Source organism: Felis catus, chromosome A2 (genome assembly GCF_018350175.1).
Source record: "Felis catus isolate Fca126 chromosome A2, F.catus_Fca126_mat1.0, whole genome shotgun sequence".
Classification (NCBI taxonomy): Eukaryota; Metazoa; Chordata; class Mammalia; order Carnivora; family Felidae; genus Felis; species Felis catus.
In genome coordinates, this window is record NC_058369.1 from 116,780,079 (window position 1) to 116,792,164 (window position 12,086).

At 43.0% G+C, this 12,086-nt stretch overlaps 1 protein-coding gene and 1 long non-coding RNA gene across 4 annotated transcripts in view; one reads left to right on the top strand and one right to left on the bottom strand.

Annotated features, from left to right (window-relative positions):
* Positions 1 to 1,954: 1,954 nt before the first annotated feature.
* Positions 1,955 to 12,086, bottom strand: part of GSDME (gasdermin E) — a 64,928-nt gene continuing 54,796 nt past the window's right edge. For all 3 annotated transcript variants that reach the window (XM_006929254.4, XM_045052515.1, XM_003982887.6), the window contains 2 exons: positions 5,793 to 5,866; positions 1,955 to 3,084 (listed from right to left, as the gene is read on the bottom strand). In XM_006929254.4, coding sequence (XP_006929316.2) covers positions 2,854 to 3,084; positions 5,793 to 5,866 — 305 coding nt within the window. In that variant the 3' untranslated portion in view covers positions 1,955 to 2,853. The remainder of the gene's footprint in view (positions 3,085 to 5,792; positions 5,867 to 12,086) is intronic.
* LOC123383907 lies at positions 3,082 to 8,124 on the top strand. Its single transcript, XR_006594281.1, has 2 exons — positions 3,082 to 4,644; positions 6,299 to 8,124. It is a non-coding gene; the product is annotated as an uncharacterized LOC123383907 (long non-coding RNA).

Sequence of the window (12,086 nt, forward strand, 5' to 3'; positions counted from 1 at the left end):
TAATATTGCAAACAATGCAGTGTTTCATTTATAGGTAGAATTAAGGTTTAGAGGTAATACAGAGGATATCAGATTAGCTTTGGTAATTTCTTTTAAATGCTAATAATCTTTGTAAAAAGCCTGTAATAACATTGTTTTTCTCACCAAAATAAATCTATAAATTTTTCACCTGCTTCTCTTCGTAACAACGAAACCCTAACTGTTGTTTCCTTTGTCCCAGCCCAAGTGATTTGGTGGCTTTCAAAGGTGATGTACTCAAGGAAAAAGAAACTGCAGACACAGGGAAGATTAAAATATAGGATCAAGAAAAGGCCTTTGTGCTTAGATAGCGTGAGATGCTAGGACCAGCCAAGCAAGAGAAGCCCCGGTGGGAAAGACAACGCCTGCTGGGGCACACAGCTCACCCTTGAGGCCTGCGGTGGAAAAGGGAGGTGGACCTGCCAGGCTGCCCAAGAGGTAGACGCATGACTGTGGGTGAGTGCATGAAGCCTGCTTCCAGAAAAGGTACTTTGCAACTCTTTCTCAAGCAAGTTTCTGGGATTCCCTACCTTGTACTTCAGAAACTGCTAGTCCAGTGTACTTCTCACTTCTATCGTTCATTCTTTCATCTTACACTGCCAGTATTCTACCACTGCAGTAAAAATATTACCACAAATTTAGCAGCTTAAAACACAGACTTAGTTCTGTAGGATGGAAATCCAACATGGGTCTCGCCAAACTAAAATTGAGACGTTTCCCAGGGCCTGCCCTGGCTCTTACTGCTGGAGAGAGAATCTGCTTCCAGGTTCCTGTGGGTTGTTGGCGGACTTCAGTTCCATGGTGTTGTAGAACTCAGGTCCCCTCTTCCTTCCTGGCTGTCAGGTGGACTGCACTCTTGTTTTTGAACTGACCTCTCCTGTCCCAGAGCTAGCAACAGCACTGAGTCCTTCTTATGCCACATCTTTCCTGCATTTTCTTTGGCCAAGTATCTCTCTGACTCTTCTGCCTTTTTTCTCTTAAGGGCCCACCCAGATAATCTGTCCATCTTAAGGTCTGTAACCTGAAAAACACCTGTGAAGTCCCTTTTTGGCATGTCAGGTAACATGTTCACAGGTTCCAGGGATTATTACATTCTGGACCTCTCTGAGGGACTGTTCCAGGGCCATACCACACTAGCTAATGTGTTTCTTTCTGCACCCACTTAGGAAAGAGGAGTGGTCATGGAAACATCTGAGTATTACCCTATTTTCTGTTTTCTAGGTGATCTAGTCTACTGGAACTTGTTTCCAAATGTAACTATTTTTAATAGTTCTTGATCTCAAGCAGTAAATAAAGGTACATTTACAGTTAATAATTATATGTAGTGATGAAGATTCCAGTTAGAAGAGCCTTTTGGAGGCCCAGCACTACTTTGTCCACAACATTACATTGGGGTCTGCTAAGGAATGGCAGTAACTGGGGGGTGGCAGGGTGGCTAGGAACACCTGTAGCAGTATAGGCACATCCTGGGATGGCATCTTTAGTTTTTGTTGCTTTGATGGTGTTAGTTGGTTCATTTCAACTTAGAGGCTCATGCATACAAAATTCTAACAGGAACAGAAGAGTAACTCCCCTAGCCTTGCCCCAACTTCTAACTCCTCTCTCTTCCCCCAAGGAGCCACTGTCAGGTTTCTTGTGGGCTTTTTTAATGTTTATTTATTTTTGAGACAATGGAAAGGCACAGTGTAAATGGCGGAGGGACAGGCAGTGGGAGACAGAATCCAAAGCATGCTCTTGACTCTGAGCTGTCAGCCCAGAGCCCAACGTGGGGCTTGAACTCACGAACCGGGAGATCATGACCTGAGCCGTTGTCAGATGCTTAACTGACTGAGCCACTCAGGTGCCGCTTCTTGTGGACTCTTAAAGGAAGCTCCCGTTGCACTGTGGTACATGTGTATCTATTTTTTATACAAGTAGATTCTTACACAATCTGTCCTCAGTTTGTTGTTTATAAAAGTTTATTTCAGAAAGCCAGAAAGGCAATGTATAGTGCCACAGCTGTAGCTAAGGTGCTTTGTTGTTGCCAATGTGCAATTTTTTTCTTCATGTGTCCTAAGATTTAGTCTCATTTTTGACTGAAGCAATGAAAGCGTTGTTTGCTTCATCTCTTCCATTTTAACATTCGAGTAGATGACAAGGTTTTTATATATATATATATATATATATATATATATATATATATATATATATATATATATATATGCATGCTGAGTAACATGTTTCTCTTCAACAACTGCGACTTCTCATCCTCCCTGCTCCTAAAGTCAGACCTCTGGCAGGAGGTCCTAGCTACTTTTTACTAAGGGAAAGAAGGGATTTCAGGTCCCCAGTGGATATTAGCAATGGAATCAGGGGCACTAAAGAGACATTCCATGCATTTTTATAGAAGAATGTCAAGACAGAATTAAAATATGTAGTATTTTACAAATTAAACATCCAGAATGCATAGGAAATCAGCATTGTTCTAGACCTAGAATTGGTATGTTAGTCAAAGCATGACAAAAATGAAATGTATATAGCTAGACCCCTAAGGAAGGGTGTCCTGCTATGAGATCATTTTAATTTTATTCAGCAGAGGAATATGTATACTGTAGTGGTATTTACAGTTCATTTCCTCAATCAGCACATGTTCTATAGACTCAGCTGTCTTTGTTTATGAAAGAAAGTGATAGATGGACCTATCTCGCTGTAGAAGAGGGTTTTAACTAAACACCAGCTTAGAGTTCTCAACCCTGTGGGTGCTGGAGTTACCTTAGACACTGGGCCTCTTGATAGCTAAAGTCAGTAGTATCTTTACCTAACTTTGATGGTCTTGTACTTCTAATTCACATGTTATTAATGTGCTCTGCGTAAAGCACAGAGCCCACTGAGGCTTATATAAAGAATTCGTGGGACAGTGTTGGGGTCCTCCTCGGTGACAACTTTTATGGACGACGGCAGTCTCTCCAGGTTCACGTTGACTGTGGCAAACAAACGCTGTGCGACGCCAAACCTTTCTAGATCCTTCAGAGGAGCCAAGATTGGGTTTTTAAGATCAGATACTCCATCAGCCGAGAGACCATGAAACTGAAATGACATGTTTAAGCAAATTCACTTAAAACGTTATAGAAAATCCACAGAGAAAAGATAGTTTTTTACATTCCTCAAAAGGAGCACCCTTAAGATGTAACAAATAACAAGATTTATGTGACCTGGGCCCTGACCTTATGCCTGAGTTTTCCAATTTGCCTGCAGTTCTGACAGTCCTTCTACTCTCTGAACTCTGTATCTTCTCCTAGATCCCTTAACTTCAGGAGATTAGGAAGTTCAGAACGTAACTTTCCCATACACCCAGTATGTATTGTTTATTTTAATGATATTAGAATTTCCTATACAGCTGCTTGATCTCCTCAAAGGGATAAGTACCACAGTTTAGTTATGCTTCCTGCCTCAAGAACCTTTCTTTTGCTATTCCTTCTACCTGGGATACTCTTCCTCTAGAGTTCCACATAGACCTTTTCTTCTCCTCTCTCATGGTCCATTGAAATGCCACGTCAGAACAGCCTTTCCTGATCTTCCCTCCACCCCCATATCCCAACGACTATTACCCTACTGTCTTTCTGAAAATAGTCACTGTTTAGTCTGTTTTCTAAAATCTAAGCTTTTTAGGAGGCTGGTCTGTCATAGAACATAGGGCCCTCAATGTGCTGAATGAGAGTTCACTTCAGCTGCTGCTCTAATTGCAAGTTCTCAGATTTTTACACAGGCATTGAAAACCAGATCCAATTAATGTAGAGAGTAAAATTTAAAATAAAAAATGAAGGGAATCCAAAAAATTTCCAGAAATGTCCTGAGCAATGATAACCTTACTAAAACTTGCCCCAGTGGCAGAAGTGCAGCTCGCATTTGATAAAAGTAATTACCACAGGCTTAACATCAGCTTTTGGTCAAGACCATCAACTCTGTTTGACTTCAGAGTGGACCAGGCTTGCTCTTTGAGCACCACATCCCAGCGATTTAAGAATGAGCTCTACTGGCACAGCCTCAAGACTGCCTATAGCAGGCTGTTTCTGGAGTCTAGTGGACAGGGGCTGAGCAGCATCCAGCTTCCTACTCTGAATATCTGCCGGGCCCATGGGTCCAGAGACCCTTCTAGGTAAGGGTCACCCAAAGGGTGGGGGCAGGCGCAGAATTAGCAGTCTCTAACTCACCTTCTTCCCAGTTTGGCAAACAATTAGTGTATCTGATGCTGTTCTTCCAAAAGCCCTTCTGAAAGGCTCTCAAAGTTATTCTGGCCACCAGATAAGAGAAGACAGGAATACAGGTAGAATTTTGTACCCTGTTCTAAGTAAATCCCTATAAGAAACACAATACCCAAATTCGTTCAGAAGGCAGGAGCCTCACTGTCTTTAGCGTTGCTGCAGTATCTAGGGCAGATTATGTGAAGATACCCAGGAAATTCTTCAAAAGAAAAATTATTTGTCTATGTTGAACAGCTCCCAAAAACCACACAAATGACTCTATGGGCTTTTGTGCCACTGTAGAATACCAGCCATTCTAGAACCCTGAATGTGGCTACCTTTAGACCAACAAAGCAGAACTTGGATGATCAGATCTAACGCAGACTACAAGGAAGATGACAATGAAGTATGAGTTTGTTGGGAAAGGGAATTAGCTAATGTGGTCTTGCAGTAATATACACACAATTCAGGAAGTATTTCCTGAATGCAGTAGATAATTTTGTAAATCTTAGGACCCTGGGAAATGCTAAGTGCAAAGTTACTGCTATGCTCATCATTACGGACAAATAGAGGATACTGTTTTCATAACTACACCACCAGCCTTTACCCTTAGCTGACCCCAGAACAAACATGCTGGCACGTTTTCAAGTAGTTCAGTTTTTGTGGTCACAGTACAAGAACCCAGAATTCCTCTACCAGTGGGTAGAAACTGCTTTCAGTTGTGAATGGGCTGTAAACTGTTCCTTGGAACAATGCCCTTGTTCAGATGTCTTTGCTATTCAGGGAAGTACCCAAGGCGCTAAGCATGGTGCTCAAAGTTCTCAGACTAGATGGATAACAAATTTCAGGGTCCTGTCCAGGCACTTAATCTCAATACCTACTTCCCAGATCTGGGAGCAGAGCTTTGGATTTTTTAGCCTACAAAGCATGTTCGTTTTGACTCTTTGTAAGTAACCAGACCTTAAAATAATCTAGCCTGGTATGCTTTTGTTCTCTGCCCCAGGCTGAGCAACACCTGCCCCATTCGAGTGACTTCTGGGCAGTGTATTGATGGTTCCTTCTATTAATGACCCAATTTGTAACTTAAAAAGGTAAGGCTTAATCTTGACTCTCCAGGGCTAAGGTCATCACTACCTAACTCTGAGACCAGTCTCCTCTTAAATACCTTCCTGGTGAATTTGAGGCAGAGCTGTATCCAACTGGCCTAACCATAACCCTGCAAATGGTGTCAGGTTCCTTCCCTGCAATGTTGCAACCAAACCTTGACCAAAATTCTCCAAACACTGGGAAAAACATGAGATTTGGAATCTAATGGCAAAGTTGAGAGTCCTACCCTGCTAACAAGTTCTTTGTACAAATCCTTTTCCTCTCGATCTCAGTCTTCCCATAGGGTAGGGTGTGTGGTGTGATGTGGACAGTGTGATACAAAAAAAAAGTGGAGTTAATAACATCTGTTTAACCTATCTTGAAAGGCTGTTATGGATGAGAAATCCTAAAGGTGTTTTATCAGTTGTCGGGTGCCCATCCCCAGGTCCCATCTGAGAGGTTTCTTACCAAGTGACACAGCGCAGGAATAATCTGGAGTTTACAGCAAGCACCCAGCAGAACCGCTGCATTGTCTGGCATTTCTGCAGGAGACAAACATCAGTCACTGTCCAAAAAACCCATGGGAACAGGCCAGCCCCTGAATTGTACCTAATTTATACTTTAGTGCTCTCCCATCAGCCAGGCAGAGAACATGCTCAGTCTCAGTAATTACTGAAAAAATGAAAAGTGCTAAAGAGGCAGCAAAGGCCTGTTAGGTGGGAACCAGGTAACCAGCTCTGTGTTCACTAGAGGATAGTCCTTGACATTCAATTTGCCAATCAGGAAGAACTGTACAGACACAAGGAAAAGCAAATTTATGTAGAAAAGTAGAACTTACCTTTTCTTAAAGACAACAAAGGTGAAGAAGGAAGCTTGTGCCCCTCCCAAAGCCAAAGCAAAGGCTTTGAAGGCCAAGAAAAGGGTGCTGAAATCACACACACACACAAAAATCTATGTCACCTACCTTCCAACAGGCCAAGACACTGTGTCTCCAAAGGCAGCCCAAATAACCCTCAAAAGAGTGCCCCCCGACCAGGAGAAACCCGCTTGACCACTATGCCATCATCAAGTTCCCCCTAATCTTGAGTCAGCCATGAAGGAAACAGAAGAGAATAACACACTTATGTTCATTATGGAGGTCAAAGCCAACAAGCACCAGATAAAACAGGCTGTGAAGCAGCTGTATGACATTGATGTGGCCAAGATCAACACCTCCATCAGGCCCAATGGAGAGAAGGCAGCATATGTTCAACTGGCTCCTCACTATGATGCTTTGACTATTGCCAATGAAATTGAGATCATCTAAATGGAATCCAGCTGGCTAAATCTAAATTTTTTCACCCCCCCCCCCCAAAAAAAAGTAGAACCTAAGATTTGGTGATAAGAGCTGTGTTTGAGCTCTGCTACATATTTAGGGTAGGACTTTGGTATACCTCTCTGAGCATGTTTCCTCATTTGACCATAGTTTTGTTTCTGCATATGCCAGAGAACCAAGTAAACTGTGAAGGGTTCCTTCCACTCAGGTCACTAGTCATTTTAGGGACAAAAATGCAACATGGCTGGATAAAGGGGTGGTACTGCAGAGCCCCCCCAGCCACCCACACTAGCTTGACACAAGGGGCACCAATGGCACAATGAGTTGGTGCAGGGCTGTGATGAGGCTGAGGGCTACACTGGAGGGGCCCTGCCAAGTCCCAGGAAAAGGAAATCCACATCAATGTTATTCAAAATGGATTTTAAATACCAACCAGGATAAAAACAGACGCAGTTCTAAGAGAACCCAAATCCCTCAGGCTATAATCTTTGAACTGGAAAGGCAAAGAGAGAAATGAGTCACCTGTTGCATCATCTGGTCCAGGGACCACTCATGAACTCCCTCCATTTCCTGCATTCGTTAGCAGCCTTGTTTATAAATAGTAACATGTCACCAAGGCTGTGGCCCAGCAGAGTACAATGAAATATAGCCCATTTCTAAGACAGAAATGCTGCTAGGAAGATAAGGCAGTTCTCCCTCTTGAGAACCCCCTAAAATTGCATTTAAATGTTGTGTGTGCATTTGCCCACAGAGAGGGTCCACAGTCCATGAATTATCAAGCAGGCCCTTATCCCAAATCATGAAGATGCAGCTGGTAAATATATGACCCCAGGTGGAAAGATCACAGGACCGGGAAGGGCAGTGACAAGGTCACCTGGAACATGATCATGTCCTGGCCGAGCCACTGTCACACGTCATCTCCCGTGTTTATGCTTCCATTCCCTCACTTTTCTGGCTCCTGAGTCCCATGTAGTCATCATCCACTCTCCCTTATTCTTAGAAATACTTTAGTTCCAGGTTAGGAGGATAGTCATTCACTATTTTGAGCAATGGTGGTAAGGAGAGAAGGATGAAATAACAGCATCTGCTTTACAAACCATACCAACTAATTTTACTACTTTAACTTCCCTGTGGGTGCAGATGATTATCTTCCCCTTTCTCAGCACCTAGCAGTGCCTACAACACGTAAGAGGCCTCTTCAGTATTTCTTGAGAGGCCTCTTCAGTATTTCTTGAGTTGAAATGATTTATTTTGACTGCTCTTCCGTATTCTGACTCTTTACAAATGAGACCTGAGGAGTTCACACTTAAGGTCACAAAGTGGTTGAGGAAGAGTTCCAGACACAGGCAAGATGCTGGATAAGTTAAGCATGAAGAGACTGGTTCAAGGTGCAATGTAGGAAGATCCTGAACCCACCTCTTCCTGTGGTGCCCCAAATCTCCAGCTACATATGGAACAATATCCTCTGAAAAAAAAAACCCACAACCACCAGAGCAACTCCTACACATCTGGCAAGCAAGGAACATCCCACATTGAAGCAGGTAAGAAAGGCTGAGCCACAAAGTCACCATAAACCCCACCTTTGGCACAGTGACCCACAATTGGAAGAGAACTTAAAAGCTTCTCTATGAAAAGCAAAGAGTTTGAACCCTACATTTTTAAGACAGGCACCGCAGGAACCAGCTCCTTACACCTCTAGCTTTGAAAGCCAATGGGGCTCATGTCCTTGAGACCCACAAGGCTATAGCAAACTGAGAAATGGTTCATTAAAGCCTTGCACATGGACTTACCTACACCGAGGCAGCCCTTTGACAGGTGTCCAGACTTTCTGTGCAACAGGCTTGTTATCTTAAAGCAGCAATCTGGGGGTGCCTGTGTGGCTCAGTCAGCTAAGCATCCAACTTCAGCTCAGGTCATGATCTCACAGTTTATGGGTTTGAGCCCCACATCCAGACTCAGAACTTGGGGCCTGTTTTGGATTCTGTGTTTCCCTCTCTCTGTGCCACTCCCTGCTCACACTGTCATTCAAAAACAAACATTAAAAAAGAAACAAGCAGCAATCTAAAGGGCAGACACCTCAAACAGAGGAGAGGCCTGCTGGAGTACACTGTAAGGATAGATAGCTGCCAGTGCTTACCATCTTTGCATCCTTCCTCTACCACACTCCAGAGCACCAATATTGCCTGGAGGGGAGCCATTGCACAGGTCTGATGCTCTAGTTTTTATGGCTGCCAGCCAGAGAATACCTCTTGATCACCTGGCTCTGGTGGTGAGCAGGCTTGAGATCCTGGGCCCCATGGGACAGTAACAAATGGAGAGAGTTCTTGGCTGCCTACTACCCCCAGTTTTCCCATGACAGGCCTACTTGAAGAAGGGGAAGATGGCAGCTGAGTAGGAGGAACCTAGGCTTGCCGCATCCCACAAATACAACTAGACAACTATCATATCATCCTAAGGACGCCAGAAATCTATCTGAAGACTGGCAGAATAAACTCCACAACTAAAGGTAGAGAAGAGGCCACATCAAGAAGATAGAGTCCAGAGTTGTGGCTTGAGAGAGAAATGGATCATGGCAACCGCAGAATGGAGGGAGCAGTGGTTACAGAGAAGGGTGAAACACAGGGGAGCACACAGAAAAAATGAATCCCCACAGCAATTGGCTTGGAAAGCAAAAGGGCACTTACTTCCTGAGTTCTTGCAACCAGTGGTGCTTAAAGCTCCGATTTTTAAAGGACATCGCCTGCCTTCTCTTCAAGAGCAGCCCCAAATAGCCCGCAGACATACAGCATGAAATAGCAATCTGAAGAGTGTCTTGGGGCACACACTGGGGAGGTTAGTTGCTCATCTGAGAGCATGTTCTAGAGAGGCAGTGTTCATGGAGAGACCCCTCTGAGAACATAGGAACTGGCAAATGCCTTCCCCCCTCCCATTAACATAAAAGCAGAGTCACCTGTACTAACCAGGGCAAGGGGCACCTGGCTGGCTCAGTCGGTTGAGCATCCAACTTCGGCCCAGGTCATTATCTTGTGGTTTACGAGTTCCAGCTCTGCATTGGGCTCCGTACTGACAGCTCAGGGCCTAGAGGCTGCTTTGGATTTTGTGTCTCCCTTTCTTTCTGCCCCTGCCCAGCTTGCATTCTGTCTCTCTCTCACACACAAATAAATAAAAACATGGAAAAAAATTTTAAAGTTCTAAAAAGTGTAATGCCAACACTTGGTACTTAACTCAATTATACCTAGCTTCATGCTCTGCAAGAACCACACTTTCCAGTCATGCTTGCCTCATTCCCAGCAGGCCCCCCCTTCAGAAGAGGGTCCCAAACTCCTGACAACACTGCATCTCCTGACTTACACGTTTTGTGAGGCCTCTGTTCCAGTGGCAGCAGCAATAGATCTCATTAACGAGCAGACCAGAGCACACCTAGTTAAACACACCAACTCAGGCCAAGGACCAAACTCTGTCCACAACAGACAAAGAGAGCCTCTACAGACTAGTCTGAAGGATAAAGTAGCCAGGACACATTAGAGACACTCCTGGAATCACCAGGCCTTGGGGAACAGGGGCCATTACACTGCAGAGCACTACAGGATCTCTTCTTCATAAAGCCCTTACCTAAGGGTAAGAACAGAAGATGTAGCTAACTTTCCTAACAACGGAACAGGCACAGAGACTTAGACAAAATAAGAAGACATTTTGTCCCAAATGAAAAGACAAGGCTACCTCAGAAGTTCTAAGAAAAACAGATATATAGTACCATGCCTGGTAAAGAATTTAAAGCTGTGATCCTAAGGATTCTCATAGGACTTGAGAAAAGAGTGGAGAACACATAGGGAGACCATTAACCCAGAGATAAGGAATAACATAGCAGAGATAAAGGGCTCAATAAACAAAATGAGAAACACTCTTGATGGAATGAGTATCAGGCTGGAGAAAACACAGGAATCAATTAATGATAGAAAAGACAGTAATGGAAAGAAATCAAGCTGAACAAAAGAGAAAAAATAATTATGCAAAACAAGAATAGACTTAGGAAACTCAGTGACTCCATCAAATGTAATGACATTCACATTATAGGAGTTCCAGAAGAAGCAGAGAGAGAAAAGGAGCCAGAAAATTTATTTGAAGAAATAATAGCTGAAAATTACCCTGATCCAGGGAAGGAAACAGATATCCAGATTCAGGAGGCACAGAGAACCTCCAACTAAATCAGCAAAAGCAGATGCACACCAAGACATACTGTAATTAAAATGGCAAAATATAGTGATAATGAAAAAATATTAAAAGACAGGGGCACCTGGGTGGCTCAGTCATTTAAGCATCCAACTCTTGATTTCAGCTCAAGTCATGATCTGAGGGTTGTGGGAGCAAGCCTCAGTATTGGGTTCTGCACTGGGCATGGAGCCCATTTAAGATTCTCTCTCCCTCCCTCTGCCCTTCCCCCACTTGTTTGCTTGCACTCTGTCAAACAAATAAATAGGTAAATAAAAATTTAAGAATAAAAGCAGCAAGACAAAGTAACCAGTTACATACAAAAGAAAACACCATAAGGCTATCTGGATTTTTCAGCAGAAACTTTCCAAGCCAGAAGGGAGTGGCAGGATATATTCAAAGTACTGAGTGGGAAAAATCAGCAGCCAAGAACACTGTCCAGCAAGGCTATCATTAGAATAGAAGAGAGATAAAGATTTTCTCAGATAAGCAAAAACTAAAGGAGTTCATGACCATTAAACCAGCCCTGCAAGAAATACTAAAGGGGACTCTGACTAGAAAGGAAAGATAAAAAAATGACAGTATGAAGGTCAAAAACACAAAAGCAATAAAAATGAGTATTTCTGTGAAAAAACAGTCAAGGAACTCACAAAAAAGACATAAAATATGACACTATGTACTTAAAACATTGAGAAAGAAGGAGTAATGAATGGGTTCAAACATAAGTAACCAACTTACATGCAGAAGATGTTATGCTATGTTATGTTCTGCTACATGCAGAAGATGTTATGTACACACCTAATGGTAACCACAAACCAAAAGCACTAGTAAAGAGGCAAAGAATAAAGAGATAGAAATGCAAATATATCACTAAAGAAAACCAGTAAACCATGAAAGCAAGAAAGGATCAGAGAAAATGTTCAGAAACAACCACGAAACAAATAATAAAATGGCAACAAATGCTTATCAGTAATATCTTGGAATATAAATGGACTAAATGCTCCAATCAAAAGATAGAGAGTAACAGAGTAGATTAAAAAATAAGACCCATCTATATGCTGCCAACAAGAGACTTATTTTTTAAAAAAAATTTTTTTAGTATTTTTGAGAGAGAGAGAGAGAGAGAGAGAGTGGAAGCAGGGGAGGGGCAGGGAGAGAGGGAGACACAGAATCTGACACAGGCTCTAGGCTCTGAGCTGTCAGCACACAGCCCAACATGGGAATGGTGAGATCTTGAC